Raw genomic sequence first — 19,242 nt, 5'->3', positions numbered from 1 at the left:
AGACTTGAGTTGGTTGGATTTTTTTCTTTTACCTTTTTTCAACTATAAAGAAATAATCTTTCCTGGGGTAAAAACATTCTGACTTAAGACGAAACCGAGCACTTTGTCCCCCTGCAGCTGTGTCTCAGACCCGACCAAGGCTGGAAGGCTTCGGCCCAATGCCTGGGATATGGGCTGAGGACGGCTCTTCCAGAGATGCTCCATGCATATTACAGGGGTTCTAAGGGAAGCTTTAGTGATGCGGAAAGAGGTCATACAAGTAATCCTAGACTGTTGACATCTGTCACCCAAGTGGACAGTCAGTCTTTGCAGGAGTGAACCTTCTAAAGGAGCAGTAACTTCCCTGGCCCTCCCCCAGCCCTGAAATCATGCTGTCAGTCTGGCATCTGCTGTCTGGATGGGACTGGTTCCTTTTGAATTCTCTATATTTAATTCGAGTCACTAGGATATAGGCCCTTCTTACTCTCTTCTTTATTTGCATCCATCCCGTCTTCCCACCTCCCACATCACTGGGTATTCCAAAAAATCATGAAGGACGAAGTTCTCCCTTACTGAATTGAATTACCCCTGCCTGTGCTGACACTGTGTGTGGTACCGACACCTGTTTCTCACCACCGAGTTTCCTGCTTGTAGACACCGTTGGCATGGTTTGCTGCTGCAGCTTGTGTTCATTTTATACCTTTTAAAGAGTTTTTTCCTACTTCTTAACTTATTTATTTTTCCTTCTCATTTCCCTTTGTTCTGGTCATTTTATAATCTCCAACCAATAGAAGTATATAAAGATGTACACGGGCGGAGTGAGCTCATTGGCTGAGCAGATAGCCAATCAGCTTCAAAGGAAAGAACAGCCCAAAACCCTTCTAGACAAGAAGGAGCTGGTAAGAGACCCACTAAGGGTTCTGTCTCTCTTGATATAACACAGCTGTGCTAAACAAAGCTGGTCTGTTCTGAGTGGCGCAGCAGCAGTCTGAATTTTGTAACTGAATTTCTAGGACTGTAATAGTTGTTTAGAATGTTGTATGGGAAAACAGACTTAGTATCTGTAAAAGTAATTGCTCTAGAATCCAGGGGACCCATATCCATGTAGAACCACAAATACATATATTTTTATGTTACCTTTAAGAACAGTTCTGTGAAAATAATTTGATTTGATTGTTATGAAATTCTGTAAAACGGACTTGGGTTTCCTCTTGGCTGTTGAGTGATATGGATTCAGCACGTCCCTGGGGCCGAGTGCTATGTGGGACACGGGTGACAGTCACTGCAGTCGTGCGGCTGCTCTTCGGGAGAGCCAGAAGCAGAGTGAGCGTCGCAGCGTGCCTCACAGCATGGCTCAGTGAGGGTCACTCTCACTGCCCAAGAGGGTTGTGCATCTGCCTCCTGGAGGTGAGCCTGAGCGACCGCCCTTACGTGTCCCCTCCCCCCCCCCACAGGGCTCCATCAAGAAGGAGTTCCCGCAGAACTTGGGGGGCAGCGACATGTGCTATTTCTGCCAGAAGCGGGTCTACGTGATGGAGAGGCTGAGTGCCGAGGGCAAGTTCTTCCACCGTAGCTGCTTCAAATGCGACTACTGTGCTACCACCCTGCGCCTGTCGGCATACGCGTATGACACCGAGGATGGTGAGTCTCTCTAACTTGAGGCACACTAGAGACTGAGCTTAGGGCGCATTGCCACTTGAGTAGGTCTTAGGGCCTCTGCCTGTGTTCTTACAGATCCATGTTTTCATTCTGCCTCTCCCAACCGTTTCCATTCATCTCCCTCTATTCTTTGTCTTCTCTAAGACTCTTTCTTACGCGTATTTCCCCAAAGTCACCAAGCTACATCATAGCATTGCTCAGTGGTGATGGTAATGAAAATGGCATGCATTTACCTAAATCACTTCCCTGACTTCACAGACACTCGCTTTCTTGCCTCATAGTGGGATCCTAATATGAAAGGGACATATGTGGCTAAGTCTTTTTGTCTTTACTTTAGAGAAGGGGACTCGCAGGCCTAGAAGTCACATTCATTGCCTAAGGTCAATGATGACAATTTGAAACCACATCCCCTGCTCCCGGGTTCTCAGACTTTTGATTCCTGAAGGTGACAGAATTGTGTCCGGTATTCCCACCTCTGTAGCCTCAGCATCTCTCTGGTGGATTGAGGGTTCATGGCAGAGGGCCTAAACCTCATTCAAGGTGGTGTTCAGGTCCTGACCGTCTATGATCGTGGAAGACCTCGATAGGGCAGAAGGCAGAGAATTATACAAACAGATAACAAAGCCTGGTAGGTACACGTGACTGTGCGGACCACCTGAAGACCCTTTAAGATTAATTGAAAAAGGTCACCAAAGACAGTGATGATTCCTACACACCTTCCTGCAGGGTTGGGAAGGAACTTCGTGAGGCATTCTTACTGAATCGAAAGGAATGCAAAGACCGAGCTTAGCAGGAAGGGAAGTAAATCCTTATGGGGAGGCATTAAGTCTGTTACCCAGCTGTGATTTCAGGAGATACAGAACACTGGAGAGGGAAACCATGCGATCAGGAGGAAATAGTCACTTCAGTCATCTAGACTCTCCTCATACTGAATAAACAAGCTGTCGAACGGTCAGAAGTAGCCAGGAAGGAGCTAAACAGGTGAACTGAGGAAAGCTAACTTCCGTGATTCCCCGAAAATGAGACCTAGCTGGACAATCAGCTGTAATGTGTCTTTTGGAGCAAAAATTAATATAAGACTGGGTCTTATATTATATTATATTATATTAAATAAGACTGGGTCTTATAGTAAAATAAGACCAGGTCTTATATTAATTTTTGCTCCAAAAGACATTATTAGAGCTGACTGTCCGGCTGGGTCTTATTTTCGGGGAAACATGGTTACATTAGGCACCTGGTCCTCTTGTTACATCAGTCAAAAGCACCATCCAGGGAGGGAAGAATAAGACAGTGGTCTAGATAAGGAAGGTGTGTTGTTAGGTGTCAGGTCTTCTGTTCCGCTATTCCCACACACACTCTGTGGACAACACCTTTGATCTCCAAGGATGGGGTTGGCAGATGAAGCCCAGCCATTGTTGATCAACTTTCCTTAAGGCTTGGGTTATTTTAGCCTTTTACTGCAAAATCTGCCTGGAAAGAACCCTTAAACTCCAGGAATTGATCCGCAGGTAGTTTTGCCCATAGATTGTATAACCTTTGCTGCCACGTTCTCGTAAGGACACAAATAAAGTGTGAGATGTGCCTCAGGGAGCTTACATTCTGATGGGAGTGATAAGACTCGGGCAGTGAAGCTACAAGAGACAAGGTAAGAGTATACGATTAAGGGCGAAGTTGTGTAGTGCAGGTGATAACTTTGTAGAAACTCAGAAGAGGAAGAAATCAGAGAAGCTCAGTAGCTGTTAGGAGTGACTGAGCTGACGCAGACTGAGAAAGAAGCAGAGGGAAGAGATGGCATGCCAGGCACGAGGATGGCAGGAGCACAGTGGTTCTAAACTAGCTTCCCAAATGTTAACCCAGATGAAGTCTCCATCTGCTCAGCCCCCACCCCGCCACAAGGACAGGTGAATGAGAGAAAGGACTGGAATTTCAGAGGTCCTGAACTTCTCCAACCAAGTTATTGTGTGATTCAGAACCCTAACTAAAGAACATCAGATGAGAAAAGAAAAAGCCAGGGAAGTGCTGGCTCAGGAGAAAAGAAATAACCCAGGCACTGTGCTGGGCCTTATAACATGTAGGGCCATTTCATCCTTTACCAGCCTCGGAAAGTAGCTGCTTTTATGATTGTAATTTTACAAACTAGAAAACTGAAGTCAGAGATGTTGCTTGTCCACGTTCACAAAACTTGTAAGTGCTGGTTTGCATTAAAGTGACCTCTGAGATCCTTCCAGTTCAGAAATTCTTGGATTAGTAACTCTGGGCCCGTGTCAGCTCCAAACTGGTAAATTAAGAATCGTACACTTCAGGGAAATGTCCGTGTTTTACCCTCGTCCCTATTTACTCTTCCCTTCAGCTCTTTTAAAAGGATGCAGTCTGATGTCAAAGTAAGCTACTCTTTCTCTTGCCAAATGCTAGTTTATTTTTGACTGCTGCCAACTCTTAAGGCAAGGACTAATCAGACAGTATTTCAAGTCTTTGCCTGTCATCACAACAGAGAAAACGCGTCCCCTGCTGAAGTGGTCTGGGAAGGGCTGCCCTCACTCAGAATAGCCCGGAGCCCCCCCCCCCCCCAATCTCTGCCAGCGCCGTGCTGACCACCACCCTACCACTGACCCCTCCAGCCGGCTCCCACAGAACAATGGCAAGACCGAAACCTGGACTTAACCAGTCTCCTGCTTGTTCCCTTCCAACCCCTGCAGTACAGATGGAATGCCATCTTACCAGGCTTAGAGTGTCAGGTGTCCGCCCTGGTCTGCTTCTCCAGCCTCTCAGCTGGTAGCTGTCCCCTAGCTGACTGTACTGCCACACTGGTCCCTTTGACACTATAAACACAATTAAGCCATTGCTGCCTCAGGGCTCTGCACTGGCCGTCTCCCCTCCTGGGACGACTTTCCCTGGTCTTCTCCGTTGAGCTGCTGCTTGTTCCCATCCCACGCACAGATTCCCTCCTCAGAGAGGCATTTGCAGACCTCCTGACCTAACTACCACTACAGGACGCTTGCTTCTGCACCGCCTGCTCTGTCCAAGCACCCACTAGCCTGTCTTCTGGCCTGGAACCTTCTCAGTGTTTAGATCAGTGACTGTAGTATGATGGTGCTCAGTAAGTGTTTGGATGAAAGAATAGATGCCTGGTTTGCCTTTGGTTTTCCCTTGAGCCATTTGCTTTCTCCAGTTTCCTCTTCCAGTCACTCCCATATTTAATGACCAAGACCCTTTAATGTATCTAGACCATGCAAATCAGTGACTTGACTGAATAGACCATGATGTGTGGTTAGTTTATAGCATTAGCATGGCTGTATTTTCTAACCCAGACAGGCATCATAGTGTCGTGGTGAAAAGTGCAGACTCGAGCCAGGCACCCGGGGCTCACATCCTGTCTGAGAATCGCTGAGCTGGAGAAAGGTGAATGGTAGTACCCACATTGTTGGATTGTGAGCATTAAATGAGTTGATGGATATGAGGCAGTTATAATACTGTTTGGCACGTGGTACATGTTAGATAAAAATTAGCTTTTTTGTTATTAATCTAAGAATCAAAAAGTACCACCCAGCTGAGTTTGGGAGGGGGCGTAAGGAGATAGGTTAATTGAGCAGCTATATCATGTGGTATGTGATATCTCATTTGTTATCTCAGTCTAGGAGATGGGTATTATCTTCATATTCTACGTGAGGAAACATGTTTCAGGAAGCTAAATAGTTCACAAACCTACTGAATGGTTGACACCGTGTTTAAGCTGAGGCCTGACTTTGGTGCTCAGGTCCCTTCCATCATGTACTGCATTCCCAGAAAAGAAAGTTTCTGGAATTTTTTTGAAAATTGCCTTTTGCTTAGGATTGTGGGACTTATTTTTAAAACCTAAACCTCTTTTCTTTATTAATTTAGGATACTGTAGCAGAAATCAATGAGGGTTCCCTCGTTGTTAGCCTATTGAGTTGTATTTTAATATCTATGGTTCTACTTTAGTAGAAAAAAGCAAATTACTGCAGGGAAAGAAATAAAAGAAAGGAATGAAAGCAACTATAACGTGATTATTTCTGATACTATAATAAACAAGACTCTTGGTTACAAGTAATAGAAACCCAAGTCAGATTATTTTTACTTTTAGGTCCTGATTTTTTTTTTTTTTTTCTTTTCTGGCTTTTTCCCCCGGCCTTATTGGCATGCAATTGACACATGACATTGTATAAGGTTAAGATGTACAGTGTTGATTTGACGCATTTATTAATTGTAAAATGATTATCGCTATGGTGTTAGTTACTACCTCTATCCTGTCATGTGTTTACTAATTGTTGTTTGTGGTGAGAACATTTAAGGTCCACTCTTTTAGCAGCATTCAAGTATATAATACAGTGTTAATTAGCTATAATCACCATGCTGTACATTAGATCCTCAAACTTGTTAATCTTAAAACTGGAACTTCGTATCCTTTGACCAGTATCTCACCATTCCTCCACCCCGCAACCTCTAGCAACCCCCACTCTGCTCTCTGTTTGTCTGAGTTTCTATAGTTAAGTGATATCATATAGTATTTCTCTTTATCTGTCTGACTTACTTCACTCAGCGTAATACCCTCAAGGGTCCTTCCAAGTTGGTGCAAAGAGCAGGATATTCTTTCTCATAGCCGCATAATACTCCATTGTGTATATAACCACATCTTTTCTTTCTTTTTTTTTTTTTTTAAAACTAAGTAAGTGTGTGTTTTTTTTGTTTTGTTTTGTTTTTAATTTTTATTTTATTAGATTTATTGGGGTGACAATTGTTAGTAAAATTACATAGATTTCAGGTGTACAATTCTGTATTACATCATCTATAAATCCCATTGTGTGTTCATCACCCAGAGTCAGTTCTCCTTCCATCACCATATATTCGATCCCCCTTACCCTCATGTCCCACCCCCCACCCCCCGCCCCCCTTACCCTCTGGCAACCACTAAACTATTGTCTGTGTCTATGAGTTTCTGTTTCTCATTTGACCACATCTTTTTTTAAATTACATTTATTGGGATGACATTGTCTAGTAAATTACATAGGTTTCAAGTGTACAATGAATCATCTACATATCACGTTGTGTGCTCACCACCCAGAGTCAGTTCTCCTTCCATCACCATACGTTTGATCCCTTTTACCCTCATCTACCATCCCCCAACCCCTTACCCTCTGGTAACCATTAAACTATTGTTTGTGTCTATGAGTTTTTGTTTCTTTATTTGTTTGTCTTGTTCCTTTCAGTTTTATATCCCACATATCAGTGAAGTCATATGGTTCTCGACTTTTTCTGTTTAACTTATTTCACTTAGCATTATAATCTCAATATCCATCCATGATGTCGCAAATGGCAGTATTTCTCTTTTCTTATTGCAGAATAGTATTCCATTGTGTATGTATGTCACATCTTTTTTATCTAGTCGTCTACTGAAGGACCCTTGAGTTGTTTCCATGTCTTGGCCACTGTAAATAAAGCTACAATGAACATCGGAGCACATATATTTTTATGGATAAATGTTTTCAGATTTTTGGGGGTAGATATCCAGGAGAGGGGTTGCTGGGTCATATGGTAATTTTATTCTTAATTTTTTGAGGAACCTCTATATTGTTTTCCACAGCAGCTATGCAATTTACATTCCCACCAGCAGTGTACGAGGGTTCCTTTTTCTCCACAGCCTCTCCAACCCTTGTCATTATTTGTCTTGTTGATGACAGCCATTCTAACAGGTGTGAGGTGGTATCTCATTGTGATTTTGATTTGCATTTCCCTAATAGCTGGTGAAGCTGAGCATCTTTTCATATATATGTTGGCCATTTATATTCTTCTTGAGAAAAGTGTCTTTTCAGGTCCTCTGCCCAGTTTTTTATAGAATTGGTTGTAGGGTATTTTGTTGTTTAATTGTATGAGTTCTTTATATATTTTGGATATTAGCCCCTTGTCGGAGATTTTGTTTGCAAATATCTTCTCCCGTTTGGTTGATTGCCTATTTGTTTTGTCGATGGTTATTTTTGCTGTGCAGAAGCTTTTAGTTTGATATAGTCCCATTCAGTTATTTTTGCTTCTACTACCCTTGCCTTGTGGTCAAATTCACAAAATCCTCTCTAAGACCAAGGTCCATAAGTTTAGTATCTGTTTTCTTCTATGCAAGTTATTGTTTCAGGTCTTATATTTATGTCTTTGGTCCATTTTGAGTTAATTTTGGTACATGGTGACAGACAGCAGTCTAGTTTCATTCTTTTGCAGAAAACCACATCTTCTTGATCCATTCATCCATCGATAGATACTCACATTATTTCCATATCTTGGTTATTTTGGTTAATGTTGCAGTTAACATGGGAGTATAAATATCTCTGTGAGAGCCTGATTTCAGTTTCTTTGGCTCTATACCCAGAAGTAGGATTGCTGCATTATATGCTAGTCTTTATTTTTAATTTATTGAGGAACCTCCATACTGTTTTCCATAGCAGCTGCACCAGCTTGCATTCCCACCAGTAGTGCACAAAGGTTCCCTTTTCTCCACATCCTCACCAACACTTGTTTCTTTTTCTTGACAGCCATTCTAATTGGTGTGAGTGATATCTTGTGGTTTGATTTGCGTTTCACTGATGATCACTGATGTTGAGCACCTTTTCATCTACCTGTAGGCCATTTGTATGTCATTTTTGGAAAAGTGTCTATTTAATTCCTCTGCCCATTTTTTAATCAGGTTATTGGCTTTTTGCTTTTGAGTTGTATGAGTTCTTTATATATTTGGGATATTAACCCTTTGTTAAATATATGATTTGCAAATATTTTCTCTCGTTCGTTGGTTGCCTTTTATTTTGCAGATTATTTCTTTTGCTCTGCAGAAGCTTTTTAGCTTAATGTGGTCACAATTGTTTGTTTTTGCTTTCATTGTTTGTGCTTTTGCTGTCGTATCCAGGAAATCACTGCTGAAGCCAGTGCCAAGGAGTTCACCCCCGTTTTCTTCTAGGAGTTTTAGTTTCAGGTCTTACACTTAAGCCTTTAATTTCCATTTCAAGTTCATTTTTGTGAGTGGTGTAAAACAGAGGTCTAATTTCATTCTTCTGCATGTGGTTACCCAGTTTTCCCAGCACCACTTATTAAAGAGACTCTATTTTCCCCATTGAGTATTCATGGCCCCCTTGTCAAATATTACTTGACTGTATATGTGTGGGTTTATTTCTCGGCTCTCAGTTCTGTTCCACTAGTCTCTTTTTATGGCAATATCATACTGTTTTGATTACTATAGTTTTGTAATATAGTTTGAAATCAGGACCATGATGGCTCTGGCTTTGTTCTGCTTTCTCAGGATTGCTTGGACTATTCAGGGACTTTTGTGGTTCCTTACAAATTTTAGGATTGTTTCTTCTGTTTCTCTGAAAAATGCCATTTTGTGATAAGGATTGCATTGAATCTATAGATGGCTTTGGGTTGTGTGAATATTTTAATATTATTCTTCCAATCCATGAGCTTGGGATATTTTTCCATTTATTTGTGTCTTCAAGTTCTTTCATCAGTGTCTTGTAGTTTTCTTTTTTTTTCTTTTATTTTTTTTTTATTAAATTTATTGGGGTGACAATTGTTAGTAAAATTACATAGATTTCAGGTGTACAATTCTGTATTACATCATCTATAAATCCCATTGTGTGATCATCACCCAGAGTCAGTTCTCCTTCCATCACCATATATTCGATCTCCCTTACCCTCATCCCACCCCCCACCCCCACCCCCCTTACCCTCTGGCAACCACTAAACTATTATCTGTGTCTATGAGTTTCTGTTTCTCATTTGTTTGTCTTGTTCTTTTGTTCTTTTTGGTTTATATACCACATATCAGTGAAATCACATGGTTCTCTGCTTTTTCTGTCTGACTTATTTTGCTTAGCATTACTCTCTCAAGATCCATCCATGTTGTCACAAATGTTCCTATATCATCTTTTCTTACCGCCGAATAGTATTCCATTGTGTATATATACCACAACTTCTTTATCCATTCATGTATCGAAGGACATTTTGGTTGTTTCCATGTCTTGGCCACCGTAAACAAAGCTGCAATGAACATTGGAGCACACGTGTCTTTATCTCTAAATGTTTTCAGATTTTTTGGGTAGATACCCAGGAGAGGGATTGCTGGGTCATATGGCAATTCTATTCGTAATTATTTGAGGAACCTCCACACTGCCTTCCATAATGGCTGCACCAGTCTGCATTCCCACCAACAGTGTATGAGGGTTCCTTTTTCTCCACAGCCTCTCCAACATTTGTTACTATTTGTCTTGTTGATGATAGCCATTCTGACTGGGGTGAGGTGATATCTCATTGTGGTTTCGATTTGCATTTCTCTGATGATTAGTGATGTTGAGCATTTTTTCATATGTCTATTTGCCATTTGTATGTCCTCTTTGGAGAAATGTCTCTTCAAGTCCTCTGCCCATTTTTCAATTGGGTTGTTTGTTTTTTTGTCGTTGAGTTGCATGAGTTCCTTGTATATTCTGGATACCAGCCCCTTATCGGAGGCACTGTTTGCAAAAATCTTCTCCCATTCAGTTGGTGGCCTCTTTATTTTGTCAATGGTTTCTTTTGCTGTGCAGAAGCTTTTAAGTTTCATATAGTGCCATTCGTTTATTTTAGCTTTTACTTCCATTGCCTTTGGAGTCAAGTTCATAAAATGCTCTTTGAACCCAAGGTCCATAAGTTTAGTACCTATGTTTTCTTCTATGCAGTTTATTGTGTCAGGTCTTATGCTTAAGTCTTTGATCCATTTTGAATTAACTTTGGTACATGGTGACAAATAGCAGTCCAGTTTCATTCTTTTGCACGTGGCTATCCAATTCTCCCAGCACCATTTATTGAAGAGGCTGTCTTTGCTCCATTGTATGTTTTTAGCTTCTTTGTCAAGAATTATCTGTCCATATTTATGTGGTTTTATTTCTGGGTTCTCAATTCTATTCCATTGGTCTATGTGTCTGTTTTCTGCCAATACCATGCTGTTTTGATTATTGTAGCCCTGTAGTACAAGCCAAAGTCAGGAAGTGTGATACCTCCATTATTGTTCTTTTTTCTTAAGATTGCTTTGGCTATTCGGGATCTTTTGTGGTTCCAAACAAATCTGATGATTTTTTGTTCTATTTCTTTAAAATATGCCATTGGGATTTTGATGGGGATTGCATTGAATCTGTATATTGCTTTGGGTAATATGGCCATTTTAACTATGTTGATTCTTCCAATCCATGAGCACGGAATGTCTTTCCATTTCTTTGTGTTTTCTTCAATTTCTTTCAAAAATGTCTTATAGTTTTCAGCATATAGGTCTTTCACATCCTTGGTTAAGTTTATTGCTAGGTATTTTATTCTTTTTGCTGCAATTGCAAAAGGAATTGTTTTTTGTATTTCTTTTTCTGAGATTTCATTGTTAGTATATAGGAAGGCAATGGACTTTTGCGCGTTGATCTTGTAGCCGGCAACTTTACTGTATTCGTTGATTGTTTCTAATAGCTTTTTGGTGGAGTCTCTAGGGTTTTCTATATATAGCATCATGTCATCTGCAAAGAGTGATAATTTAACTTCTTCATTCCCAATTTGGATGCCTTTTATTTCTTTCTCTTGCCTGATTGCTCTGGCAAGGACTTCCAACACTATGTTGAAAAGCAGAGGTGATAGGGGACATCCCTGTCGTGTTCCTGAACGTAGAGCAAAGGGCTTCAGTTTTTCTCCATTAATTATGAGATTAGCCGAGGGCTTGTCCTATATGGCCTTTATTATGTTAAGGTATTTTCCTTCTATACCCATTTTATTAAGTGTTTTAATCATAAATGGATGTTGTATCTTGTCAAATGCTTTTTCTGCATCAATTGATATAATCCTATGATTTCTGTCCTTTATTTTGTTTATGTGATGTATCACATTGATGGTTTTGCGTATGTTGAACCATCCTTGTGCCCCGGGGATGAACCCCACTTGGTCGTGATGAATAATCTTTTTAATGCATTGTTGTATTCGATTTGCTAGAATTTTATTTAGGATTTTTGCATCGGTATTCATTAGAGATATTGGTCTGTAGTTTTCTTTTTTTGTGCTGTCCTTACCAGGTTTTGGTATCAGGGTAATGTTGGCCTCATAAAATGAGTTAGGGAGTACTGTCTCTTCTTCAATTTTTTGGAAGAGTTTGTGCAGAATTGGTATTAGATCCTCTTTGAAGGTTTGGTAGAATTCACTAGTGAAGCCATCTGGTCCCGGACTTTTGCTTTTGGGAAGGTTTTGGATGACCAGTTCAATTTCGTTACTGGTGATCGGTCTGTTTAGATTTTCCAGTTCTTCATGGTTCAGCCTTGGAAGGCTATATGTTTCTAAGAACTTGTCCATTTCTTCTAGGTTGTTGAATTTGGTGGCATATAGTCCTTCATAGTATTCTTGGATGATCCTTTGTATTTCTGTGGTGTCCGTGATAACTTCCCCTTTTACGTTTCTGATTTTGTTAATCAGTGTTTTCTCTCTTTTTATCTTAGTAAGTCTAGCCAAGGGTTTGTCAATTTTGTTAATCTTTTCAAAGAACCAGCTCTTTGTCACATTAATTTTTTCTATTGTCTTTTTGTTCTCTATTTCATTTAGTTCTGCTCTAATTTTTGTTATTTCCTTTCTTCTGCTGACCTTGGGTTTTACTTGTTCTTCTTTTTCTAGTTCTTTAAGGTGTAACATGAGGTTATTTATTTGGGAGTTTTCTTGTTTCTTGAGATAGGCCTGTCATGAGATAAATTTCCCTCTTAAAACTGCTTTCGCTGCATCCCAAAACTTTTGGTAGGATGTATTTTCATTGTCATTTGTTTCTATGTATCTTTTGATCTCTCCTCTAACTTCTTCTTTGACCCAGTCCTTCTTTAAAAGTATGTTGTGTAGTCTCCATGTATTTGTGTTTTTTCCCGCTTTCTTTTTACAGTTGATATCCAATTTCAAAGCCTTGTGATCAGAGAATATGCATGGTATGATTTCAATCTTCTTAAATTTGTTGAGACTGATTTTATGTCCCAATATATGGTCTATCCTTGAGAATGTTCCGTGTACACTAGAAAAGAATGTATAGTCTGATGTTTTAGGATGAAGTGCTCTATAAATGTCAATTATGTCCATTTCATCTAATGTGTCATTTAGGGCTACTATTTCGTTATTTATTTTCTGTTTGGATGATCTATCCATAGCTGTCAATGATGTATTTAAGTCCCCTAGTATAATTGTGTTTTGGTCAATTTCTCCCTTTAGTTCTGTTAGTAGTTGCTTGGTGTATTTCGGTGCTCCCTGATTGGGGGCATAAATATTGATGACTGTTATGTCTTCTTGTTGTACAGTCCTCTTTACCATTATGAAATGTCCATCTTTGTCTCTTGTTATCTTTTTCACCCTGAAGTCTGTTTCATCTGATATCAGTATGGCTACACCTGATTTTCTCTGGGTACCATTTGCTTGGAGTGTCAATTTCCACCCTTTCACTTTGAGGTTATATTTGTCCTTGTAGCTGAGATGTGTCTCTTGGAGACAGCATATGGTTGGGTTTAGTTTTTTGATCCAATCTGCTACTCTGTGCCTTTTTATTGGTGAGTTCAGTCCATTTACATTTAGGGTGATTATTGATATGTGAGGATTTCCTGTCATTCTATCTTTAGTTTTCTGGTAAGGCTGTGTCTCCATTGTTTCTTTGCCTTTTTGTTGTTGTCTATTATTTCTGTGTGGTGGTATTCTATGATGTTTCCCTCTGTTTCTTCTTTTATTTCAGTATATATTTCAATTCTGGATTTATTTTGAGTGGTTACCCTTAAGTTTATGTAAAAGAAAGTTTGATATTTAGAGTATTCCATTTTCTTCAGCATGCTTACTTTCTCCATTCCCATATTCCGGTTCAGGCCTTTACTCTCCCCCTTTTTGAGTTTTGGTTGCCACAAATTGTCCCTGTTGATGGTGGTCGAAGAGCTTCTTTTAGTATTTCTTGTAGTGCAGGTCGTGTGTTAGAAAATTCCCTCAGCTTCTGTATGTCTGGAAAGGTCTTTATTCCTCCTTCATATCTAAAGGATATCTTTGCTGGATATATTATTCTTGGCTCATGGTTTCTCTCTTTCAATAGTTTGAATATTTGGTTCCACTCCCTCCTGGCTTGTAGAGTTTCTGCCGAAAAATCTGATGATAATCTAATGGGCTTTCCTTTGTAAGTTACCGTCTTCTTTTCCCTGGCTGCCTTGAGGATTCTTTCTTTGTCGTTGATTTTAGACAGCTTCAATACAATGTGCCTTGGAGAAGGTCTGTTGGGATTGAGGTAACTAGGTGTTCTATTTGCTTCTTGGATTCGAGGGTCCAGTTCTGTCCACAAATTTGGGAAGTTCTCATCGACAATTTGTTTGAATATATTCTCTGTTCCCTTCTCTCTTTCTTCTCCTTCTGGTATGCCCATTATTCTTATATTGCTCTTTCTGATGGAGTCAGAAAGTTCTTGTAGAGTTTTTTCATTTCTTTTAAGTCTCAAGTCTCTTTCTTCTTCTATTTGTGTCATTTCCAGGTTTCTGTCTTCGATGTCACTGATTCTTTGCTCCATCTGGTCAACTCTACTACCTAAGCTGGTTATTTCATTCTTAATTTCTTCTATTGAGTTCTTAATCTCCAGAAATTCTATTTGGTTCTTTTTTAAGATTTCAATCTCTTTCGTAAAATGCTCATGCTGTTCTTTGATTGAGTTTCTGAGTTCATTTAACTGCCTATCTGTGTTTTCTTGTATCTCGTTGAGTTTTTTCAGAACTGCAATCTTGAATTCTCTGTCACTTAAGTCACATATTTCTGTATCTTTAAGTGCCTCCTCTGGAGATTTTTCACTTTCTTTCTGAGCTATCTTGTTGCCTTGGTTATTCATGGCGATTACTAGTTTACTATTTCTCTTCCTAGACATCTACAGGAGTGACTTCTGCAACAGGTTGATAGAAAGCGGTCTTTCTTTTGTTTGCCAGTACTTGTTGGTAGAATGTCTTATTATTTCTCCAACTGCAATTTATTTTTCTTCTCCCACACGGTAGTGCTGTTTTCTCTGCACTATTCCTGCTTCTCACACAGTGGGGGGATTCCCTGGGAGACGGGCTTCTCCTCTGTTAATAGTTCGTCTAGGTCACAGGGCGCAGTGTCCCAGCGGGTATGCGGAGAGCTTTTGATGTTCCAAAGCTCTTCCAGCTCCTGATTCAGAGCCCGTATGTTTCAGCAGTTCTGTTTACTCCTGCAGGGATCCGCCCAGATAGGTGGGGTCAGGGGCGGGGTAAGTTGTGAGAGGTGGCCCAGAGCAATGGCGGCAACCACCACCACAGCCGGTCCTGCTTCCACAGCTCTCTCCCCTTTGCCCGAACTAGTTGGGCTGTGAAACTGTGTCTGCGGTCCACAGTTCTCAAAACAGCAAATTTTCTGTTGTTTTGATCTGACACTGCTACTGTTCCACTTCTAGCACCAGGCAGGTGGGGGCAGGGCAAGCTCTGGGAGGGGAGGGAGGGGGCGGCTAGTCTCAGTGCCTAAGGCTCCGTTCTCTGCTCGGCAGTGCGGGCTTAAACCCCCGTTTTCAGCCTTTTACCCTCAGTCTTTTCTCCGAGGTCTCTGCCGTGAGCGTTGGGTTCAGCCGTGGTATATGCTGTCCCCTCAGCCCTGTGGGCCATAAGCGGAGCCCTAGCAGTCCGAGTTCTTCCCTCTCCCACAGCTGCGGTAGCTCCGGGAAGCAGCGAGCTCGGAGCACTGAGCTGGGTCTGCGTCCTGCGCCCGCGCGGCTCCGTCTCCATGCACTTCTCCGTTTCCTCCTCCCCCCACTCGCGCGAATCTCCCACCTGTAGGTGACTTCGGTAGTGGGCCTCTTCGTGTTGCCTGTCTGCTGTGCAGGGAGTCCTTTGTGGAGTTTTTGTTGTTCGATTCTTTGTAAATTCCAGGGGAGCTTTACAGAGGCTCACCTCACGCCGCCATTTTTCTGGAAGTCGTAGTTTTCAATGTATACATCTTTCACCTTCTTGGTGAGATATACTCCTGAGTGTTTTATTGTTTTTGATGCTATTATGAATGAGATTGTTTTCTTTATTTCTTTTCATGTATTTTGTTATTAATGTATAAAAACACAACTGTTTTCTGTATGTTGATTTTGTGTCCTGCAAACTTTACTGAATTTGTTCATTAGTTCTAGAAATTTTTTGGTGGAGTCTTTAGGATTTTCTATATATAAAATCATGTCATCTGCAAAGACAGCTGACTTCCTCCTTTCCTATTTGGATGCCTTTTATTTATTTTTTTTTGTCTGATTGCTCTGGCTAAGATTTCTAGAACTATGTTGAATAGGAGTGGTGAGAGTGGGCACTTTTGTCTTGTTCCTGATCTTAAGAGGTAAAGCTTTTAATCTTTCATCATTGAGCATGGTGTTGGCTGTGAGTGTGTCACATACGGCCTTTATTACCCTGTTTCCCCGAAAATAAGACCTAGCCGGTCCATTAGCTCTAATGTGTCTTTTGGAGGAAAAATTAATATAGGACCTGGTCTTATTTTACTATAATATAAGACCGGGTCTTATCTAATATAATATAAAGCCAGGTCTTATATTAATTTTTGCTCCAAAAGATGCATTAGAGCTGATTGTCTGGCTAGGTCTTATTTTTGGGGAAACACAGTATGTTGTGATATGTTCCTTCTATACCCAATTTGTTGAGCATTTTTATCACAAAATGATGTTGTACTTTGTCAAATGCTTTTTCTGTGTCTATTGAGATGATCGTACGATTTTTACTTTTCATTCTATTAATGTGGTGTATCACATTTATTTATTTGCATATGTTGAATCATCCTTGCCTCCCAGGGATAACCCCAAGTTTATTATTGTGAATGATTCTTTTAATGTGCTGTTAAATTCTTTTTTTTTTTGTAATTATTTATTTGTAATTGGATGAATTTCTATGTTTATTACCTTGTTTCTCATTTTAACCACATCAACATACTAAATTCAAATCAAATGGAACTTTTCACTATTTTATTTTTATTTATAAATAATTTATGTTGTATAACAGCCTTATCTTTTTTTTTTTTTTTTTAAAGATTTTGTTGGGGAAGGGGAACAGGACTTTATTGGGGAACAGTGTGTACTTTCAGGACTTTTTTCCAAGTCAAGTTGTTGTCCTTTCAGTCTTAGTTGTGGAGGGCGCAGCTCAGCTCCAGGTCCAGTTGCCGTTTATAGTTGCAGGGGGCGCAGCCTACCATCCCTTGTGGGAGTCGAACCAGCAACCTTGTGGTTGAGAGGACACGCTCCAACCAACTGAGCTATCCGGGAGCTCAGCAGCAGCTCAGCTCAAGGTGCCGTGTTCAATCTTAGTTGCAGGGGGCGCTGCCCACCATCCCTTGCGGGACTCGAGGAATTGAACTGTCAAACCTTGTGGTTGATAGCCCATGCTCCAACCAACAACTGAGCCATCCAGGAGGCAGCTCAGCTCAAGGTGCCGTGTTCAATCTTAGTTGTGTGGGGCAGAGCCCACCATCCCTTGCAGGACTCGAGAAATTGAACTGGCAACCTTGTGGTTGCGAGCCCATTGGCCCATGTGGGAATCGAACTGGCAGCCTTCGGAGTTAGGAGCATGGAGCTCTAACCGCCTGAGCCACCGGCCGGTCCCCAGCTTTATCATTTTTAACAGAGCTCTGACACTTGCATAATAACTGTTTGGTGATGTAATCCCATCCTTGTTCTACAAAAATAACTTTAATTTGCAATTTTTTTTGTTAATTCACTACATTTACTGGTTTTATGTTCCTCTTCATAAAACACGTAAGTTGAACAAGGTTATTTCTAAAGCCACTTCCATGAGTTCCTACAGAGTTCTATGAAATTACTAATGTGATTTATTTTTATTGTAACTATAGAGTGCTCGTGTTTATTGCTGCCACTTGAACTTGTATTTCTTATTTTGTTTGCTCTATACCAGTTATTCTATCTGCTTTTACAAGTTCCAGTAGTTCACAGCTATGCCAAATGTTTGAAGCTGAGCATCTTGCTTTTGTGCCATCCCTCCTTTTGGGCACCTTATAGCTGTGCTGTTAAATTCTGTTTGCTAATATTTTGTTGAGAATTTTTGCATCTATGTTCACAGGGATATTGGTCTGTAATTTTGTTTTCTTGTATTTTCCTTATTTGGCCTTGGTATCAGGGTAATGCTGGCTTTATAAAATGAGTTTGGGACTGTTTCCTCCTGTTCAGTTTTTTTGGAAGAGTTTGAGAAATATCACTGTTAATTCTTTAAATGTTTGGTAGAATTCACCAATGAAACCATCTGATTCTGGGCTTTTCTGCTTGGGGAGGGTTTTGAGTACTGATTCAATCTCCTCACTCGATATCGGTCTGTTCAGATATTCTATTTCTTCATGAGTTAGCTTTGGTAGTAGGTTGTATGTTTCTAGAAAATTATTCATTTCTTCTTGGTTATCGAGCTTGTTGGCATATAATTGTTCATTAGTAGTTTCTCATGATCCTTTGTATTTCTGTGGTATCAGTTGTAATGTCTCCTTTTTCGTTTCTGATTTTATTTGAGTTGTTTTAAGCTACAGTTTGACTGGTGCTGGCTTGGGCAGTCGCAGGAGAAGGGACCAGCGGAGGGTTCTGTCAGAGTTAATGCTCAGTGCCACCCCACCCCTGCAGCCTTCAGCCTCCACCCTGCACTTGGACTGTTCTTGGTTTCCTTAGAAATGCGACTCCTGCCTTTCATGTGACCACATCTTTCTTTGTTCTGCACACACTGCCACTTTGTTTGCTGGCCCTGCCATGTAAGCCTCACATCTTTGTTCTGGGCAGTGATTGGGTGATGGCTCAGTGGCCTTTACATATTCAGAGGAAACCCCCTGCCCTTCAGGCACAGGGGCGAGTGGGGGATGAACTCCTAGTTCAAAGGGAGGGCCTGGCCTCCCTAAACCGGAAGCCTGGGCCTTGGGAAGCCTGGGGCGGTGGTGATGGTGCCTCACGGCTGAAAGAGATGGACAGGATTGTCTAAGACCAGAGCGTCAAGGTCAGAATTACAGAATTCTGCTCACTCCCATGACCCCTGCCTCTTGCTGCCTGCAGGTAAATTCTACTGCAAACCGCACTACTGTTACCGACTCTCGGGCTCCGCACAGAGGAAGAGGCCAGCGTTGACTCCTCTGTCTGCAAAGGTAATGGTGACCCATCGCCAAGCGGGGGAGAGGCGGCAGGTGCCCTTTCAGTGTTGTGATGGGTCAGGGTGTGGCCCCCAGGGTCTGGTCAGTGGCCACTGAGTTGCCTTCCCTGGGAGTGGGAAGGTCCTGACAGATGGTCGCAGTCTAGTCTGGGGAGAGAACAACTTTTCAAGCCTTAACCTCATGCTGCATTTCACTGAGATAATGTCCCGTCCACCACCTGAGTTGGATTTGGGCGACTGTCAGACCCTCCCCCTGCTCACTCTATATAAAGGAACCCCTTTGCCTTTGTCAGTGAGCATCTCTGAGAAAAGGACACCCTGGAAAGGAACGTGGCTGTAAATAATGTGCTCTGCCCGCCACTTCCTGTCATTGTCTTTATTGTGTGAGTTACTTATTGAAGAACCTTTTTTCTTTCTCTCTTTTTAATGAGAATAGCTA

General features: G+C 41.2%; 1 protein-coding gene across 25 annotated transcripts in view; it reads left to right on the top strand.

Annotated features, from left to right (window-relative positions):
• MICAL3 (microtubule associated monooxygenase, calponin and LIM domain containing 3) overlaps positions 1-19,242 on the top strand; it is a 224,696-nt gene that overhangs the window by 132,145 nt on the left and 73,309 nt on the right. For 20 of the 25 annotated variants that reach the window (XM_074325093.2, XM_074325103.2, XM_074325097.2 and 17 more), the window contains 3 exons: positions 771-878; positions 1,434-1,620; positions 18,710-18,798. In XM_074325093.2, the coding sequence (XP_074181194.2) occupies positions 771-878; positions 1,434-1,620; positions 18,710-18,798 (384 nt within the window). The remainder of the gene's footprint in view (positions 1-770; positions 879-1,433; positions 1,621-18,709; positions 18,799-19,242) is intronic. The other 5 variants (XM_074325111.2, XM_074325109.2, XM_019757222.3 and 2 more) reach the window with 1 other exon arrangement.

The sequence above is a fragment of the Rhinolophus sinicus genome, chromosome 1 (genome assembly GCF_057876585.1).
Source record: "Rhinolophus sinicus isolate RSI-liver-muscle chromosome 1, RSI-T2T, whole genome shotgun sequence".
Classification (NCBI taxonomy): domain Eukaryota; kingdom Metazoa; phylum Chordata; class Mammalia; order Chiroptera; family Rhinolophidae; genus Rhinolophus; species Rhinolophus sinicus.
Note: the sequence above shows the minus strand (reverse complement) of the source record. Positions and strands in the feature narration are given on the sequence as shown.